Source organism: Acinonyx jubatus, chromosome C1 (assembly GCF_027475565.1).
Source record: "Acinonyx jubatus isolate Ajub_Pintada_27869175 chromosome C1, VMU_Ajub_asm_v1.0, whole genome shotgun sequence".
Lineage (NCBI taxonomy): Eukaryota > Metazoa > Chordata > Mammalia > Carnivora > Felidae > Acinonyx > Acinonyx jubatus.
This window is the reverse complement of record NC_069381.1, coordinates 174,173,991-174,195,138: the sequence shown is the minus strand read 5'-3', so window position 1 is coordinate 174,195,138 and position 21,148 is coordinate 174,173,991. Positions and strand designations below refer to the sequence as shown.

At 37.5% G+C, this 21,148-nt stretch overlaps 2 protein-coding genes across 14 annotated transcripts in view; one reads left to right on the top strand and one right to left on the bottom strand.

Annotated features, from left to right (window-relative positions):
• The window catches only part of HIBCH (3-hydroxyisobutyryl-CoA hydrolase), a 117,823-nt gene extending 111,663 nt beyond the window's left edge, over positions 1–6,160 (top strand). For all 4 annotated transcript variants that reach the window (XM_027054613.2, XM_053215443.1, XM_053215442.1 and 1 more), the window contains 2 exons: positions 2,437–2,470; positions 5,559–6,160. In XM_027054613.2, the coding sequence (XP_026910414.1) occupies positions 2,437–2,470; positions 5,559–5,674 (150 nt within the window). In that variant the 3' untranslated portion in view covers positions 5,675–6,160. The remainder of the gene's footprint in view (positions 1–2,436; positions 2,471–5,558) is intronic.
• Positions 6,161–7,039: 879 nt separating this feature from the next.
• CC1H2orf88 (chromosome C1 C2orf88 homolog) overlaps positions 7,040–21,148 on the bottom strand; it is a 72,251-nt gene continuing 58,142 nt past the window's right edge. For 5 of the 10 annotated variants that reach the window (XM_015077674.3, XM_027054686.2, XM_015077671.3 and 2 more), the window contains one exon: positions 7,040–10,937. In XM_015077674.3, the coding sequence (XP_014933160.1) occupies positions 10,490–10,777 (288 nt within the window). In that variant the 5' untranslated portion in view covers positions 10,778–10,937 and the 3' untranslated portion in view covers positions 7,040–10,489. The remainder of the gene's footprint in view (positions 10,938–21,148) is intronic. The other 5 variants (XM_053215454.1, XM_053215455.1, XM_053215453.1 and 2 more) reach the window with 5 other exon arrangements.

The window sequence follows — 21,148 nt, the reverse complement described above, 5'->3', positions numbered from 1 at the left end:
AAAACCTGAAGGAAGTGAAGGAATGAGCTGTGTAAGTATCTGGGGAAGAGCATCCAGGCAGAGGCAGTACAAAGCCATGAGGCGGGGGTGTGCCTGCCTGTTCTAGGAGCTGCAGGAAGCCTTGATGGGTGGCATGGGCAGAGAAGGAGCGTCAAGTGAGTGAGAGAGATGAGAGCTAACAGGGTAGAGAAGGACTGGGCAGAGCATATGTAGCTTCCTCAAAGGCCTTTATAAAACTCTGGCTTTTGTTCTGAATAACATGGGAAGGTACTGGATGTTTTTGAGTAGAGGAGTGACGTGATCTTGTATCTTAACAGAATTGATAACTCAGGTGCTCATGTGTTGGGTATAGAATGGGTAAGAGCATATAGAAGGAAAATGAGAGAGCCCGGATCTGAGCCCCAAGAAATTTTGAATAGGGTGGAAGAGAAAAAGGACAGAGGTGGAAGAACCAGGAGTCATGAAAGCAAGAGATCAATGTTTCAAGGAGGAGGAAGCACTGTGAAAGTGCCCAGTAGGGGAGGATAAAGTCATACTCAGCATATGGCAACACTGAAGTTACAGGTGGTTTTGGCAAGCCGTTTAGAGTGTGGGGGCAAAAGTTATAGTATGGGGAGCTGGAGAGGAAATGAATAAATGGGATGTGGAGAAGTGACGGCTATATGTACACAACTCTTCTTAAAACAGAAGTAGGGTAGAAGTTAGGACTGTGGAATCAAGTGAGGTTCCTTGTTATTTTATAAGGTGGAAGATACTAGAACATGTTTATAATTGATTGGAAATGATCCAATAGAGAAAAAAGATAATGTTGATGATACCAGTAGCATTTCCTGGATACTTAACTGTGTGTCAGACACTGTGCTGGGATGTGGAGTAAGATAATCCTGTGATGCTGCTGATGATGACTGATGTTGCCATTTCATGCAAGGAAGCTTGGCATTAATGAAATTAGTAGATAAAGGTCACATAGCTACCAACCATGTAGTGGAGCCAGGAGGTGAGCCCAGACATTTGAATTGTAGTCAGTCACTGAGTTATGCTGCCGACACTGATGATGCCAGGAGGAGAACTAGAGATATGCTAGGATTAGAGGTTGAGAAGGTAGAAGGCAGTTAGAATTATCATCCTGGGAAGCAGGGAACAGAACGTGGATTGTTAGGCAGTTTTCCATGCCTGTTTGAGGTTTGTGGTCATGAACTTTAATTTTTTTTAATTTTTTAAAAATCGAATTTACTGTCAAATTGGCTAACATTCAGTGTGTAAAGTGTGCTCTTGGTTTTGGGGCAGATTCCCATGGTTCATCGCTTACATACAATACCCAGTGCTCATCCCAACAGGTGCCCTCTTCAGTGCCCGTCACCCATTTTCCCCTCTCCCACCCCACCCCCCGCATCAACCCTCAGTTTGTTCTCTGTATTTAAGAATCTCTTAAGGTTTGCCTCCCTCCCTCTCTGTTTGTAACCATTTTTTCACCTTCCCTTCCCCCATGGTCTTCTGTTAAGTTTCTCAAGATCTAGATATGAGTGAAAACATATGATATCTGTCTTTCTCTGACTGGCTTATTTCACTCAGCATAATACCTTCCAGTTCCATCCATGTTGCTGCAAATGGCATGATTTCATTCTTTCTCATTGCCACGTAATATTCCATTGTGTATATAAACCACAATTTCTTTATCCATTCATCAGTTGATGGACATTTAGGCTCTTTCCATAATTTGGCTATTGTTGAAAGTGCTGCTATAAACATTGGGGTACATGTGCCCCTATATATCCTTTGGATAAATTCCTAGTAGTGCTATTGCTGGGTTGTAGGATAGTTCTATTTTTAATTTTTTGAGGAACCTCCACAGTTCTCCAGAGTGGCTGCACCTGTTTGCATTCCCACCAACAGTGCAAGAGGGTTCCCGTTTCTCCACATCCTCACCAGCATCTGTTGTTTCCTGAATTGTTAAGTTTAGCCACTGTATGGTCATGAATTTTAAATGAAACCAGTCACAGTTGTATGATTTTTCGGCAGCAAGATTTAGCTGCTCGAAAGAAGGCAGAGGTAAATGGTAGGGACAGCTGGTGCTGGGATTTTGCCAGGAAAGACTAGAGGGAGGAAAAAGGCTTGAGGGAGTTGAGGGCATTTTTGAGGCAAGGTGACCACATTAATGGACTGGGGAGACTGGGCTGGATGAAGAGCAAGGTGAGTGGTGGAAAAGTTGTAGTATCGGTGGTGTTCAGTGGGGTCAGAGATTTCCAAGTGAAGATACTCGAGCAGATAAGAATCGGAGGTGGTGATCAGAGAGTGGGTCATAAAGGCAGTCCAGTCTCTAAATGTATATTTCAGGCTATGGCCATGGGGTGGGAGGCTACAGTGGGTGGAGGGGAGAGATCATCACTGCGAATGAGGATGCCTGGAAATTCACCATTTAATCTCATTTTCTTTCAGGGAGGCCATGACTTTCATGAAGGTGTTAGGGCAGGTAAGTGATGGTTGTCTTCTTCCTGGCTATTATGGAAATAGGATTTGCGAGCCTATACTGTTAATCAAAGATGATAGTTGTTTTATTAGTGAAAATTATACCTTCATAAAGATTGCAAAGTTGTTGCTATTTTAATATTACCAACTGACATATAAGGGAAGATCTGTCTTTAAAACCAATATTGTTTGAAAAATTCACATAACCTTATGTCACCGCTCCCTAATTTCTAAGAGGTGACCCTGCTTCTACAGTCACACAGACTGCCTCTGCTAAGTGCAGCTGAGTTTGAACACTCATTCTGTTGCTGAAACCTTTGAAAGGTGCATTTATTCCCTTGCAAGAAGCCCTCAAGTCCCCTGCCCCTCTTCTTTCTAGTACTGGCCTGGCAAAATCCCAGCAGCATTGAATCTCTACCATTACCTCTTTGCCTATACCTACAAGTTCAAAATTGACATTGAGAAAAACCATATGACATAATTGGTAACATGTGCTAGTGTTCTTATTAATTTCTGGTTTATCTTTATCATCTCCAAAGTCAGCATATTTAGAAAAAGCAAGTGAAATGGTTTTTTTTTTTTTGTTTTTAGCAAATTTGCAACAATTTTTTATGTATAAGCTCATATCCCTATAAATAATAGCTGTTTTTTATGTTGTATAAAATGAGTTCTTAACCTTTGCATGTGTTTTGCACATCTAATTTTTTAATGTTTTTATTGATCACTTTAATATAGTGCAGACTCTGTATTTACTTTATCTAAATAAAAGATTATGTTCTTTGAGCTGTAAGCTTTGATAAATACTGGTCACCATTGTAGAATTATCTTAATTTATGGCATGATAAAATATCAGAAATAAGCAGGGGTTTAGGGGCGCCTGGGTGGCTCAGTCGGTTGGGCGGCCGACTTCGGCTCAGGTCATGATCTCACGGTCCGTGAGTTCAAGCCCCGCATTGGGCTCTGTGCTTACAGCTCAGAGCCTGGAGCCTGCTTCAGATTCTGTGTCTCCCTCTCTCTCTGCCCCTCCCCCATTCATGCTCTGTCTCTTTCTGTCTTTCAAAAATGAATAAATGTTAAAAAAAATTAAAAAAAAATAAGCAGGGGTTTGAATTCTCTTAGAAGACACAGGGAATTGAGTCAGAGGAGATGGCTATATGTTTTATAGAAACCAGGTAAAATAAGCACTTTTCCCACTAATTCCCTGCAAATTCTTGCTGCATGTGGATCAGAGCCTAGACAACTATTAGTTATTAGAAGGATGTGTGTGCTATTTGGGTTTTATTGCTAAAATACTCATTATATGTTATAGCAGCCCTTCTTAAACTTAAAAAACGAAGGTTTTTTTTTTCATATTTACTGTCTATTATCTTAAGGAAACAGAGTTAAAACCAAGCAGCATCAACATTCTGATTCATAAGGCAAGAGCTTATCAAGCTACTTTCTAATGAAGAGAAAGTATACTGCCCCATCTTTAGCATAAGCTCCTTATTTTGAAAGCAGTATCCTGGGTAAAACTGTTTGGTGTTCTTGCATAATAACCAAATGTTTGCTACAGTTTGCTAATGATAAAATATGTTAGCAAATTAGATAAAATAAACTAGCAAATTAGGGGAGTGGTTGTTAAAAATTCTTACTCTTAACATCTAGAATAAACTTCTTCCTGGTTATAGAAGAAAATAAAAATAGGTTATTTCAGCAGAGCTAGAGAGTTACCAAATGGGATTTGAGTGGGTGCCTCACGAGACTTGAAAAACCCTGAGCTGTCTACATGGCAAGAACTTGTTATATCTATGCTAAGTAAAAAATTATGTCAGTTTGAAATAAAAGAACATACAGATTTGACTAATATTCTCTTTCATTTTGCCCTTCAGACTGTCAAGGAGGTAGATAGCATGATAGCATTGGCCAGAGGGCTTAAAAAGGAAGAGACTCTTGAAGAAATGTTCCAGAATTGTTTTTACTTATGCTGTCTGGGGAATGTAAAACTGTCAAATTGGCAGGGATCATAACATCAGTGTTCAGTGTTACCACTGATCTGATACTAGCTAGAATCATGTAGCTAGGCAGCCGAGCCTTAAAAACCTCTAGTATCCACATTTAATAATGCAGAAAGCCCCTTTGCTTCCTGTTTCTTGGTTTCCAGATTGCTTCTTTATTTAACTTTTTAATACTAAATTTGGTTTTTTAAGTTCAGAGTTTTTATGTTTAAATATTTTTATCATTCACAGGAATTATTTACATTTTAAATATGGTTGAAATTCCCTCCCATAACCATACCTAGTCCCTTTCTCTTTTAAAAAAATTTTTGAGATAATTGTAGATTAACATGCAGTTTTAAGAAATAATATAGAGAGATCCTATGTGCCCTCCAAGTTTTCCCAAACAGTAACATTTGTATAACTATAGTATACAGTCACAACCAGGAAGTGGACACTCGCCTACCTTTTTAAAGGAGAGGTTTGCCGATTGCCTCATACTTATGATCCTGGGGGGATGCTATGTGGCTACACTAAATGATGACTACACCGAAATAAGAGAAGTCGAGTTTCTTATGATAACCTGAAGGTGGTCTGGTATTTTAATGCAGAGCTGTGTGAACCAGAGGATTCAGCAAAACAGTATCCTCGTTTAATTATGCATAAAGTCATCCCCTTCTAAGTAATTTTCCTTTCAACTCAATGTGGAGGAGGTTAGAAGGCAGATCTGGGCCCTCCACCCTCCCCTGCCTTCCCTTTAAACTACACCAACCCTGGTTTTAGCTGTTTTATAACAGGAAGATTTCATTTACAGTTTTGTTTGAAGAAGGAAAAAGAGTTCCAAGTCTTAAACCACATTAGTTCATAGGCTATATTCAAGTTCCGGGCATCAGACTTAGCAGGTTGGGAGATAACCACATGGGTCATCATCCATCCAAATTCTGTTGGGGCTTAATTTAAAAAGAAAAATGGAACACATACGAAGATTTAAACTTTGCAGAAAAAGTGCTATAGAAAATATGCCTTGTGTTAAGGTAGTTTCTGTCAGTTCTGTAATTAAAATCTGGTAATACCTGAAAGAAATGTACTAACATTTCTTATGTCTTCACTTGACAGTTTTAATAGATAAAGACCAGAGCCCAAAATGGAAACCGGCTAATCTAAAAGAAGTTACTGAAGAAGATTTGAATAGTTACTTTAAATCTCTGGCAAGTAACGATTTGAAATTATAAAGTGGCTGGATTTTTAAGGGATTATTTTGGAGCAGATGTTGGCAAACTATGGCACATGGGCCAGATCTGGCCTGCTGCCTGTTATTTATTTTTCCACCAGCTAAGAATGGTTTCTGCATTTTTAAATGGTTAGAGGAAGAAAGCAAATACTAATATTACATGATGTGTGAAAATTACATGAAATTCAAGTATCAGTGTCCACAAATGAAGCTTTATTGGAACGTAACTATACTCATCTCTACATATTTTCTATGGGTGCTTTGAGTAGTTGCAACAGAGATTGTCAGGCTAGCAAAGCCTAAAATATTTACTGTGTGATCCTTTGCAGAAAATGTTTGCCAACCCCTGCTTTATAGATGGGAAAATTTGAAATTCTTTAGAGATTGTGGAGTTGAAATCTCTAATTGAAATGGGAACCTTATGTTTTGGCTTTGGGTAGTAGTTTGTACATTGATTAAATAAACCTATATATAGATGATTAAGAAATGGCCCTGAAATTTTTTTGTCTGTTGTGTTAATGCTTCATAGAATTTTCTGCATGAATAAATCTATTTTAAAATAATTATGTTACTGTAGAAGTGTTCCTTTTATAATATTAGAAATCTCAGGGAAAGCAAAAAGGTTTTTATGAGGTTATCTCTCTAGTATTATTAACTCATCTTTGGTCTTCCCTAAAATTAACCAGAATCCTTCCTATAGTGAAAGTGAAAGCATTATTTCTCATTGTTTTTTTTAGGATTTGTTAAACTGACAGAATGAGAAATTAAGAAGTGTGGGAAATTATTTGCCATTATGTAGTTTAAATCAGGAGGAAAAAAAAGTCGAAAGCAGGAGTTTTGTTCAAAATAGAAATACCTTCAATAATTGGTACTGTTGACAAAATAAGTTTTTCTTAAGGTACACAAGAAACTGCAGGGTGTTCCAGACTTGGCACATTAAAGTCTAGAGAAGAATGACCTTTAAAGGCCAGTTTATCATTTATAACTTGTTACAGTTTTTCCTTCATCCAAAACCCCTCAGAAATGAAGAAAATTTCAGATTTCCACAAAGGTGGAAGAACTGAGAAAGACATCAAAACTTATATCCTGCACTCCTCTTTTAGATGAGGAAATTGCAGTCTAGAAGGAGTTGCTTTAAATTTTCTATTTTTAATATTTAACATGAAGCATTCCGCCCCCCAAAAAGTGAGGAACAGATTTAGACTAAAGACAGCATGATAATGGACATGTTTACATTTATATTCTTAAAGCTCTTAAATTGGACCTGAATGATCCAAGAAATTATTTGTATTTTTATTCACTTTGTATTCATTAGACATGCATAAAATGTTGTTCTTTATGTCAAAAAATTTGACAGTATACAATGTTGAAAGGCATTTGCTTTAATAAGAACTCATAGCTAGTTAATTGCAACTAGACTTTTGTACAGTTAGAAAAAAATGTTTTCTCAAAAATATTTGGAAAAAAATATACCATTTCATAGCTAAGTCTTACAGGAAGAGAATTAGCTAACAAAATGTGAGTTTTGCAAAGTAAGAGATAGGGAGTACATCTGAGCTTGTGCCCACTTGCCCAAGGAAGATATGTTCTATTTGGCCACACAGATACATAGTGAGGGCCTTATGATTAAGCAAACAATAGATTTGTTGGAACTTTGTTTTTTAACTACTATTCCTTGAATTTACTTGATTCCTAAAACTATACAATAAAAAAGTATAGTTCCCTCATCTCATAAAATGGCAATGATATTAAGTAGGATACATGTGTCATGCTAGCTCATTCATTCAGCAGTATGTCTATTTTTAATACTAATAAGGCAATTTGACACCAATTATTCCTTTGGAACTAGGATCGTTTTTATCCCCTTCCAAATTGTGCTTTGAGTGCTAATGACCATAGGTGGTTAGCAAAGGACAGATAAGGCAACTGAAAGTGGAGCACTCTGATATCAAAGGCTTGTAACTGAAAGGTAAGAGCACACAGGAGACCTTTAACTGGAGAAGGGAGCAGGGAAGCACTTTTGCGGGGTTACGTGAGTCTGTGTAAGTGAGGGACCTGCACGCTTCCTCTGAGAATCTTCGTTTACAGTTGCCATCAGCAGGTTCTTTGTCGCCCTGGCTGCGGCTCATCTGCGCCTATCCTGGATGTTCTCGAGAGAAAAGAGTCAGTAGTTGGTCACCTGTCAGGGTGGTAAAGAAAGGAACTTGCTACTGTGTCCCTTCCCTCAGTCAAGAACAATGGAGACTTGTTTTGCAGTGTGTCTTCTGATGGAGCCTGACGTGAGTGCTGTTTCTTGGGCCCTCTTTCCCCCCCGTTTCCTTTCCCTTATGATTTGGCCACTATTCTTATTTCATCTGTGTTTGTGATAGAAGTTGGAACAAATGTCTCCCTTTCCAGTAGCTAATAATTCTTCCAGTCGTCTGTTTTATATGTTCCTTCCTTCTCAAATAGACCTTTTACTGTTCATGAAAGTTCAAAGTGAAGTAAATCCAGTATTTAAATATGAAGGTATGATAGAAGGAATCCTATCAAAGATGTTCTCATCTGTCTCGTCATCAAGGCCAAACTATATCTTGATAATGATCACATGTGGTACACATTTGCTTATCCAGTTCTTTTTCCTGCCTGCCTCCAACTTGGTTTATCTGCTAACTCACTGATTACGCAAGCCTTGTAGTTCCTTGTCCATGTTTTGACATAATACAGCATATATTTCCAAGATAAGTCTATACTACCAGATACTATACTCTGTTAAAATGATTCAGGAGTGAGGGGTTGGTGCTTGGTGACAAAACCATACTGTCATAGTGTCAGGGCAACAGAGATTATACTTCTAGCTAGATATGGATCTGAACAGGCGTGCCTGCTACCCCCCTGGGAAATAGGGGCCCAGGCACAGGAGAAACCTGAGGTTAAAACACTTAGCTGTAATAAAACTCGCCAGTCTACATCCCTATGTATGCTGAAAAATTTAGTGTAGCTATGGCTTTGTGTTCTCACCATAATATTGTATTACCTTACATACTTAATTACACCTTTTAAACAGTGAGTGACTTTGCAGCAAAAATATCTTGATGTGAGATACAAAATGAATGAAAAACAGCAACATCTAAGCTTTTGTCTGAGTCATTAGTATACTCAAAAACCTAAATTTTTCTTCATGAGCTGGAAATATGTTTTGCACTTTCAGAAAACTTTTTGTCCCTTAGTCTTATGACTTCAGATCCTTGTATAAATGGGGATGGTGAGTTTTTCTACTTTGTTTCTAGATTGCAAGTACAACAGGACAGTTCAGATCTTGGGACTAGGTAAAGTGAAAGTTGAATGACCAAGTGTCTAAAGGCAACGGAAAGATAGCACATCACTCACTTCAAAGAACTTTCTTTGTCCATGCAACCGGGAGAATTTACTCTATTTGTGGGTTTCAAAGTATCATGGTTAAAACTAGAGGTAGCATTTCCGCCTGCTTTTAAGGCCAAATACATATTTCGCAGGTCTTCTTCTGCCTTTCTTTAGATATTGGTGACCAGGGTCTGTTGGAAATAAAAGAATCTAATGCACACAGACTTAAAAAATAATTCCCTTTCCAATTAAAGTCAGTGTGCAGCAAATCTTGATGAAAATTCCAGTGACTGCATCCCAATTTTTCTACAGGTATGTCTTCTCAATATCTTCTTCCCCTCCCAAATTTTCTAGTACCATTGATCTCAAACAGTAGTTACTTGTTAAAAAACTTCCTCAAAAAGGTAGACAAATTTAAGAAAATCATATATGGCTTTAAATGCTTTAAGGGCATTGTTACCGTACACACACACGAATACTCTTTGGAGGAGCATTTGGTCTTTTGTAATACAACTGTATATACTCATGCATAGACTGGTCCCACCAGTCAATAAGAAAAATGGGAACGATTGCCCATATACCAACCTTCTGCATCTTTGAGATGGTAAAACTTAACATACATGCACTGAGAATAGGTTCTGCTTTCTACCTTGACTAGGGCTTCTGTTATTTATTTTAAAATTTACTGTATTTCTATTTGTAAAAATTCTTGTTTTCTTGTTATATCACTGGGCTGCTTAATTCAATACCACAAACATTAATGTCATGACTTCTGTAAATTGTATCTCATTCGGGTGCCGTATGTGCGATGTCTTGAGTCATCCAATGATAGCTGAGGTTAGTTAGGGCCCTGAGGTTCAAGGTGGTAGTTAGGCTTTTCATCTACAAAAATATCTTAAGGACAGGTTTCAAAGTGGACTATTTCTGCATGGGTTGCTTTCTACTGCTTGATCATTTGTGTTAAGAAGTAGGAATCCTTGACACAAATGGTTTTGACAAACAAGACCCACTGTTAATTACTGTGGCTTAAGTGCCATTTCCTTGCCAAGGCGTTTTGGGGGAAAAAAAAAACCTTCTCATGTCTTATTTGTATGTGTGTGTGTAAATTAACAAATAGTAATTTTAAAAGGAGTGTCTTTAAAATAACCATTGGATTTCTTTGGTGATTCTATTACTGCCTCAGGAAGAAAGTGCTATGACATACCAGCTGATTACTGTGGTACAGGACCTATGTTTAGCCCTTTAAATGACTGAAATCCAAGACCAAGCAGGTAGAAATCACTGTTAACATAAAAAGTGCTTAACATATTTCATGTAAGTATTGTATACTCTTGATATTACCATAGACTTTTTTTTTTTTACATCCAGACGTAGTTATTTGTATTTATTCACATCAGTTTTTGCTATTGTTTCATGTATTTAAGCTAGCACCAACTTTATCCACAATTCAAGAAGTTATCATCATCCTACAGCGTCAAGGCCCCTCACTCTCAATATATGGGATGTCATAGTACTTGATGTTATTGCCTGCCCACTGCTGCAAGGCATCACTCAGGATTTCCTGGGACAGGCGATGTGCAAATTCGAAGACCACAGTTTCGGGCCCTGATGGTTTCTTCACTTCCTGTTCGACATTAACTGGAGAAGGCATCCTAGGTAGAAATCTGTCTCCAGACATAAAGCTTTCTTCACTTGCATGCTGCTTCTCACTCTCACATGTGGTAGGAAATGGGAAAGTTTGCTTTGATTTCATGCAGCCCATGTTATGAAGAGCTTTGAAGGAAAGCAGTAGCAAAGACTACTTCAACAGCATCTTTGGAAAACACTGAGCTTGTCCATGTGATACCGACCAGCGCTTTTCCTCTCCAGGCCACCGCAGTAATCAGTGCGTCTTTTTACCAATCTTCACCTGTAGTGTTTATCTGTCAAAAGAAAAGTTTCATTTTGAAGTTACCACTTGCAAAATACTGTGTGATTAGGTAGCATGTAGAAATAGTTCTCTACCACTGTTGGTCACTTGCAGGAGTTGGGAGGTAATAACAGCTTTATCTCATCAACAGAAAAGATAACCATTCAGTAAAACTGGCAATTTACAAAATAGGAAAATTTTTCAAGATCTTGAACATTTTATAAAACTAAAAACACAGTTAAACTTTTGCTAATTTATGTGCACCAGGGTTCAGCAAACTCTAGATCAAATCCTAGCTGCCTGTTTTTGTAAATTAAGTTTATTAGAACACAGCTGTGTTATCTGCTTATGTGTTCTCTACGGCTACTTTCATGCTACAGTGGCAGAGTTGAGTGGTTTTGACAGAAACCGCGTAGCCTGAGATGCCTAAAATATTTACTGTCTGGCCCTTTACAGAAAATGTTTGCCAACCCCTGATCTGTACTGTTGAGAGAAACAAGCATATCAGACATTTGCTCCTGCCTTAAACCTCATGAGCCTACACATCTTGGACTGTTTTCAGAGTCAGGCTTTGTCCTCTGGTTAGAGGTTTACAATTCAAAGAGAATGACAACCTTTAGCCAACACAAGTTAGATGAGGCAAAGCCACCTGTTTTTTGTTTTTTTTTTTTCCTTCTGAATGAGATACTCCCTATGAAACTATATGAAAAGCTCAGATTAATTTAAAATAAGGTTAAAAGTTTCTCCCCCCCCACTAAATGTCTCACTCTCGTTTGATGTCCGGTCAGTAAGTAGACTGCAGTGCTCACAATGTGCCTTATAAGCTTGCACGTCCTATCTTAAGATAGGACTTAACAGTAGCAAAATACAAAGCAACTTCACTGGAGGGAGTGTAGCCATAAGAAAGCACAGGTAAAGTCTCTATAGGATTATGATCCTTGGTTATATCTTAGTTTTTGGACCCAAAAGACATAGCTCTAGACAAATTCACAAAATCAAACTCAGTTGACTTATTTTAGAAACTACTGATCTTAAGATTAAAAATGGATTTAAATGCATGGTAATTGTAGTTTTTTTTAAACACTTGATAGTCAAAGTCCAGAAGAGGTGACCTTTGCCCTATATTTTTTTAGATTTCTATAAAGCCTATCCAGTGTCTCTCATAATACTACTTCCAATAAGGATATATGGTGGGAAAGGGGAGGAAATCTAGCCCTCTGCTTTTAATTACCTCTAGTTCTGTATGCCTTGCTAGAGATGTATTTCAAAAAGGGAAAAGGGGATGTGTATAATGTTTGTCTGATTTACTAGACTGAACTCCCTGCAGACGGGAACTCTCCTGGTTGTACATGGCCAACATGTAATGACTTACATAGTGTCTACTTTGTACTATCCGGGATGGTTAAGGGAATTGTACACAGTTAACCTGAAAATGATTATTCAGTAAATGTCAAATAAAAGGCCAGGAGTAGAATTATCACAATATTTTGTTTTCTAGGATCTCTGGTTCTGTAAAAAGCAGCTTTATCTACCATAACAAAATAACTAGTGCCGGATGTACCCTCACAAAAAACAACTTTAAACCTGGACAAAATATGTGGGCAGATATTTTCAGGCATTGAACACCAGCACAGGACTGTGATCTTTGGGAGAACAGAAACACAGACTGTTAAACCCCTTAATTAAGCATCCTGAGATTCTGCCTGGGAGCATCTTCCAGGATTATCTTGGGGAAATTGGCCCTAACTAGAGTGTTGATGCTACTGAGCTGAAGAGATTGGGTTACTGAAACAGAAGTTTCAAGAGATAAGGGAGCTGTTGGGAGGGAGGCAGAAGTGGGGTCTCCCATCTGATGGGGTCTCATCAAGAGTACTTGTCTGAGGACTTAGGATGCGCATGTACAGGAAAAAAATTTGCAAGACTTAGTGCCGCAGAATCCTTGGAGTAACCAGACCAACCCAAATGGAGACACCTCAGTGAAACCTGACACCTTAGGAGTCTGGTGTGAATCCTAGAGCAGGAGTTGGCAAACTTTCTTAAAGGGCAAGATCGCATAGGACTTAGGTTTGTGAGCCGTATAGTTCTGTGTCACAACTATGTAGTCCTGCTGTTTTAGTGTAGAGTAGCTGTAGACAATATGTAAAAAAGTGGGCAGTGGCTATGTTCCAATAAAAGTTGACAAAAACAGTCCAATATGGCCTATGGACTGGCTAGCCTAAGGTCAAACAAACAGTCCCAAAGAATAAAATACCACTTAAAAGAAGATGACATAATCCAGACTCCTTCAAGGGTATCATCCACAACAATCATCCTAGAATAAAAATTACTTGCCATGCAAAACAGGAAAATGTGCCCTATCAAAAAACAGTTATTAGAAATAGACCCCCAAATGACCCACTATTTGGTAATTAACACAATAGAACTGTAAAGATGCTATTTAAATACGTTCAAGGATTTACAGGAGAAATGATCATAAAGAGTGAACAAGTAGAGAATCTCATCAGAGACATGGAAATTGTAAACTCAAGAACTAAAATGAACTCATCATATGAGCTATTGGATACTTAAGAAAGGATTAATGAACTTGAACATAAGTCTATAGATATATCCAATCTGGGGAAAAAGTTTTAAAATGTGAACAGAGAAACCACAAAAAAGTATGGCTTAAAAACAATGAGAAATTAGCAATGAGGAATTAGACACATTTAACCCAGAGAGCAGGAAATAAAGAATATAGGAAGGAAAAAGAATATGGGGCAATTAGAAAACAGCAAAGTGACTGACTTAAACCCTTACATATCAAAAATTATGTGGAAGGAAAGAGACTAAAAATTTCAATTAAAAGGCCAAATAGTTAAGATCCAACCCACACAAACATAGCCAACAGATCTCTGACAGTGGAGCGAAGGTGGTCTTTTCAACATGTACTGGAATTGTATAGCCACAAAAACAAACCAAAAAACAAACAAAAATGCCTTGCACCAATCACAAAAATTAACTCAAAATTGATCACAGACCTAAGTGTAAAACATGAAACTATAAGACTCCTAGAAGATCACATCCAGATGTTAAATCTAGATAAATCTAGATGACCTTGGGCTTGGTGATCACCTTTTATTTTTTTACATTTTATTTATTTTTGATAGAGACAGAGCACAAGTGGGCGAGGGGCAGAGAGAGAAGGAGACACAGAATCAGAAGCAGGCTCCAGGCTCTGAGCCGTCAGCACAGAGCCCGATGCGGGGCTCAAACTCACAAACTGCGAGATCATGACCCGGGCCGAAGTCAGCCGCTTAACCAACTGAGCCACCCAGGCGCCCCGGTGATCACCTTTTAGATGTAACACCAAAGGCATGATCCATGAAATAAATGATAATTTGTATTTCATCAGGTTAAAAACTTCTGCTCTGTGTAAGACACTGTCAAGAAAATGAGAAGCAACAGCATATCTGATAAAGGATTATCTATAATGTACAAAGAACTGTTAAAACTCAACAAGAAAACAACCTGATTTAAAAATGGGCAACAGATGTAGGGGTGCCTGGGTGGCTCAGTTGGTTAAGGCCTGACTCTTGATTTTGGCTTCTGGTCATGATCTCATGGTTCATGGGTTCGAATCCCAAGTCCAGCTCTGTGTTGACAGTGCAGAGTCTGCTTGGGATTCTCTCTGTCCCTCCCCTGTACATGCATGCTCTCTCTCAAACTTATTTTAAAAAATGGGCAAGAGATCTGAACAGACACCTCATCAAAGAAGATGGATGGCAAGTAAGCATATGAAAAGGTGTTCAACATCCTATCTTAGGTAATTGCAAATTAAAACAACACTGAGATAGCATTATAACTTATTAAAATGGTGAAAATTCAAACATTGATGACCTCAAATGCTGGCAAGAATGGGGAACAACAGAAACTCATTCATTGTTGGTGAGAATGCAAAATAGTACAGCTACTTTGGAAGACAGTTTGGTGTTTTCTTACAAAACTAAACATAATCTTACCATATGAGCCAGCAGTCATACTCCTTGGTATTTACCCAAATGAGTTGAAAAATTATGTCCACATGAAAGCCTACATATGGATGTTTATAGTAAGTTTTATTCATAATTGCCAAAGTTGGAAGCAACAAAAATGTCCTTCAGTAGGTGGACAAACAGTTGTATATACAATGGAATGTGATTCATTGCTAAAAAGAAATCAGTTATCAAGCCATGAAAAGAAAAGGAGGAAACTTAAATGCATATGACAGTATTAAGCCAATCCTTCCAACTATGGTATTCTGGAAAAGGTAACTCTATGGAAATAGTAAAAAGTATGATGGTTGTTGCCAAGGATTAGAAAGGAGGGAGGGCTGAACAGATAGAACATAGAGCATTTTTAGGACTGTGAGCTACTCTGTATGATACCACAGTGGTGCATACACAGCATTATACATTTGTCAAAATTTATTGAACACACAACAAAGAGTGACCCCTAGTGTAAACTATGGACTTTGAGTAATGATGGTGTGTTCATGTAACAAATATACCACTCTGGAATGGGGATGTTGATAGTGGGTGAGGCTGTATGTGTTGGGGTGGGGGAGTGCGGGGAATATCTGTACTGCCTGCTCCATTTTGCTGTGACCCTAAAACTGCTCTAAAAAATAAAGTCCTTTATAAAAAATCCAACTATATACTACCTATAAGAGATGTACTTTAATTAAATATGGATATAAAAGTTGCAAGCAAGAGAGTTAGAAAGGACATACCATGAAAATAGGAAGCATAAAAAAGTTTCTATAGCTATATGAATATCAAAGTAGACTTCAAGACCCGAGGGATTACCAGAAATAAAGAGGGACATTTTGTGTGTCAGTGAGGAAGGTACGACAATCATAAGTGTATATGTAGCTAGCAACAGAGCTTCAAAATACATGAAGGAAAAACTGACAGAAGTAAAGGGAGAAATGAACATTGCTCTCTTGGTAAAGGATATAATATCCAAGGGAAAAAATACAGAATTCGAATTTTGAACACTAGTATTCAACTAGTATTTGAACTAGTAACTTGAGTTAGTTAACATTTATAAAATACTATACCCAACACCTGCAGGATATATATTCTTAACTGCATATGGAATATTCACTAAGACAACATGGTGGTCTCAAAAGGTTTCAAAAGCTTGAAATCTTAGAGTATATTTTCCAACCACCACAGAATTAAATTAGAAATAAGTGGTAATAAAATATACAGAAAGGCCCTAAATATTTGGAAACTATCGCATTTCTGAATAACCCGTGGGGCAAGGAAGAAATCACAGGGAAATTAAAATGTTTTCAACTAAATAGAAACCATATCAAATTAAAAAAATTTTTTTTAATGTTTATTTTGAGAGAGAGACAGAGTGTGAGTGGGGGAGGGTCAGAGAGAGAGGGAGACACAGAATTGGAAGCAGGCTCCAGGCTCTGAGCTGTCAGCACAGAGCTCGACGCGGGGCTTGAACCCACAAACCATGAGGTCATGACCTGAGCCAAAGTTGGACGCTCAACCGACTGAGCCACCCAGGCACCCCCAATTTTTTTAAATGTATCACTAGCGCTTAGAGGGAAAGAGATGGATTTAAATGCTTCTAATAAAAATGAAGGTTTAGTTTAAATCAGTGATCTAAACTATGACCATAAGAAACTAGAAAAAGAAAAGTAAACCAAAAATAAGTAGAAGGAAGGAAATAATATGGATAAGAGCAAAAATCAATGAAGCAAAAAGGGCAAACAATAGAGAAAAATCAGTGGAACCAATGCTGGTTTTTAAGGAAGATTTAATAAAATAGAGAAGTCTCTACTCTGATCAAGAAAAGTGACAGGACACATTACCAAGATGTGAGAAAAACAGTAGTACAGATGCTATATGTGTTAAACAAACCAACCAGAGAATATTATGTACAACTTTACAACAATACCAAATTACCAAAACCAACACAAGAGAAAATAGAAAGGTTGATAGCTCATTATCAATTAAAGAAATTAGATCTATAACTTCAATCTTTCCAAAAAGAAACCCCAGGCTTAAAAGACTAGCTAGTGCTCTAAATTGTTTCAGACACTCCAGGAAGAAATAATACCAATCCAACTTAAACTCTTCAGAAAACAGAGAAGGAGGAAACACTTCTAAATTTATTCTATATCAGGTCAGGATTACACTGTTACCAGAAGTAAAGAGATTTGAAGAAAACTCTACAAGTCAATATCCCTCATGAACACAGACACAGATCACATTTTTTTTTAAATGGCAAATTCAATTCATATGTAGAATGGTTAATACATCATGACCAAGTGGGATTTATACCAGGAATGCAAGAAATGCAACAGAACATTCAAAAGTCAAGAAATATAATTCACATTTTTTTAATTTTTAGCTTATTTATTTTTTGAGAAGGAAATCCCAAGCAAGTTCCACACTGTCAGTCAGTGCAGAGCCCAGTGCGGCACTTGAACTCGTGAACTGTGAGACCATGCCCTGAGCTGAAATCAACAGTTGGACACTTAACTGACTGAGCCACCCAGGTGGTCCTATAATTCATCACTAACATATAGATTACTGGGGCACTTGGGTGGCTCAGTCAGTTAAGCATCTGATTCTTGATTTCTGCTCAGGTCATGATCCCAGGGTCGTGGGATCGAGCCCTGCATCAGGCTCCGTGCTGAGCATGGAGACTGTTTAGGATTCTCTTTCTCCCTTTGCTCCTCTCCCTAGCTCATGTACTTACTCTCTCAAAAACAAACAAAACATAAAGATTACCATAACTGGATAATCCTCTCAATAAATGTAGAAAAAGCATTTGATAAAACCACCATTCATGATAAAAATTCTCAGCAAACTAGCAATAGGAATTTCCTTAAAACTAATGTTAATGGTGAAAGTGAATACTTTTGCCATGATAGGAACAAGTCAACAATGTTCATTCTCATGATTGCTATTAATATTGTACTGGGGGAGGGGAGAAATACAAAGACTGTCCAAAAGGAAAAGGAAATTGCTTTTATTTGCAGATGATATGATTGTATATGTAGAAAATCTTTAAGATTATACAAAAAACTAGAATTTTAGCAAGGTCTCAAGATCTAAAATTGCTACACAAAAATCAATTACTTTATGATTAGGCAGTGAAGAACTGGAAGATGAAATTAATGCCACTTGGAATAGGGTGGAAAGTATGAACCCTTAGGGATAAATATAACAAAACATTAAAGAACTACACTGCATAATATTGTGTATTTGTATATTTGTATGAATAATACAAACTGTTACTGAGAAAACTGAAATAAAGTGTTATGATCTCAAAGACAATATTAAGGTGTCACTACTTCCCAAATTGATGTATATATATATATTTCTAGGCATTCATCTAAGACAAATGGAAACATGTCTGCCAAAAAACTTGTATGCTAATGTCCATAGAAGCTTTATTCACAGCAAAGCTGGAAACAACCTAAATGTCCATCAGTAGGCTTATTGGAGAAGCAAATTGGGGATCTCCATGAAATGGAATACTAGTTGACAATAAAAAAGAATGAACTGTAGATAAATGCAACAACATGGGTGAATCTCAGAAATGTGTCAAGCCAGATACAAAAGGCTGATCGTATTTCTATGAATTTTAAGAATGGACGATATTAATCCCATAAATGGAAATCATACATAGTTTTCTTTGAGTAAGGGCTGTGTGGAAGGGGTCGTGAAAGAATGTTCTAAGTGATATAAATGTATATCTTGATTAGAGTGTTGATTACATGAGTATATACATTTGTCAAAACTTTTCAAATTATACCCTTAATATCTATGTAATTTCACTGTAATTTTTACTTCAATAAAATGTATGTAACAGTTTTGAGAACATTCTGGGAGATACAAGTCCAGGGAATTGATATATTTATACCTGAAAAAGGCTGCCTGCTTGAATCAGTCACACCAAGTTTTAAAATCAGTCTAAAATTCTAACTCTTAAAGTGATGAGGCAGCATCCAGTGCACAAACCAGCTCACAGTGCTGTGTGCCTCCTGTGATAGGCATGTGATTTCCATTGCTCTCACACTGGCCTAAATCAGCCCAAACTCAGTGGTCATATTCTTCGGCACCTACAGAAAAGCAAGAACCCTCCATCTACCCACTGCTACCAGTTCAAGGGCTTTCTCACTTCCTTTAGGAACTTGGAGAGATCCCCATGGCCCTGGGATCATGACCTGAGCCAAAATCAAGAGTTGGACGCTCAACTGATTGAGCCAACCAGGCGCCCTCAACAGTGTTAGTTATTAATGCAAGTCAATAATTTAGCAGATTGTACAATTAACCTTCTTAGGACAACATGTGGGATCAGCTGTCCTAAGTTAATTTTCAGCCTACATTATTCATCTGTCTGGCTGGGAAGTTACTATGGCTATCAGCTGAAGGCATAATACAATAAATGCTGGATATTAACCAGGAAAAGTATTTTAGCTCTTGTCATTTTAAATGGCTGATTAAAGAAATCAATTTTCAAAAGTGAGCCCAGAAATAAACCTGTACTGTATGGCCAGTTAGTCTATGACAAAGGAGGCAAGAATAGACAATAGGGAAAAGACAGTCTCTTCAATAAATGGTGCTGGGCAAACGACAGCTACATGCAAAAGAATAAAAATGGACCACTTTCTCACACCAGAAATAAACTCAAAATAGATTCAAGACCTAACTGTGAGACCTGAAAAAAAATAAAATTCCTAGATGAAAACACAGGCGGTAATCTCTTTGACACCGTCCTTAGCGATATTTTTCTAACTATGTCCTTTAAGGCAAGGGAAACAAAGGCAAACCATTGGGACTACATCAAAATAAAAACCTTTTGCACACCAAAGGAAACAACAAAATGAAAAGGCAACCTACTGAATGGGAGAAGATATTTGAGAATGATATATCCAGTAAGAGATTAACATCCAAAATATATGAAGAACTTATACAGCCCAACACAAAAGAAACAATCTGATTTTAAAATGTGCAGAGGACCTGAATAGACATTTTTCCAGAGAAGACATACACATGGTCAACAGACACAAGAAAAGATGCTCAACATCACTAATCATCAGGAAAATGCAAAGCAAAACCACAATGAAATATCACCATACACCTGTCAGAATGGCTAGAATCAAAAAGAAAAACAGGTGTTGGTGAGGATGTGGAGAAAAAGAAAACCCCTGTGCACTGTTGGTGGGAATGCAAACTGGTGCAGCCACTGTGGAAAATAACACAGCAGTTCCTAAAAAAATTAAAAATAGAAATACCATATAATCCAATAATTTCACTACTGGGTATTTACCCAAAGAAAGTGAAAACACTAATTCAAAGAGATATATGCACCCCTATGTTATTGCAGCATTATTTTACAATAGCCAAGATATGGAAGTGACCCAAGTGTCCATATAGATGAATGGATAAAGAAGATATGATTTATGTGTACACACACGCATGCACGCACACAATGGAATATTATTCAGCCATAAAGAAAAGAAAAATGAGATCTTGCCACTTGCAACAACATAGATGGACCTAGAGGGTATAATGTTAAATGAAATAAGTCAGAGAAGGACAAGTACCATGTGACGTCACTTAAATGTGAAACCTAAAGACAAATGAACAAAGAAATAAACAAAAAAACCCAGACTCTTAAATACAGAGCACAAATTGGTAGTTGCCACAGGAGAAGTGAGTGGGAGGATGGGTGAAATGATAAAGGGGATTAAAAGGTATAGACTTCCAGTGATAAGTCACAGAGATGAAAAGTACAGTCTATAAAATATAAAAGTACAGGGAACACAGTCATAATATTATAATAACCTTGTGACAGTGACTACACTTATCATGGTGAGCACTGAGTAATGTATAGAACTGTTGAATGAATATGTTGTATACCTGAAACTAACATAACATTGTATGCTAATTATACTTCAATAAAAATACTGAAAATCCATTTTGTTTATACTTTAGTTTATAATCTTAAGATACATAAAGAGCTGTGAGAACATTCCTTAACCATCCAGCCAGTCTTTAATTAGTCTCTATTATGTGTTCAGGACCAATGTCTTTAAGTGCTTTCAAACTTATTGAACAAATAAAGAGAGGCAGAGTGAGACAAGATGACAGCTTATTCAGGCAATAAATAGTGTAGATGCCCAGTGAAAGTCCTTAATTTGTTTTATCTTTGCCTTAATAGGAGAAG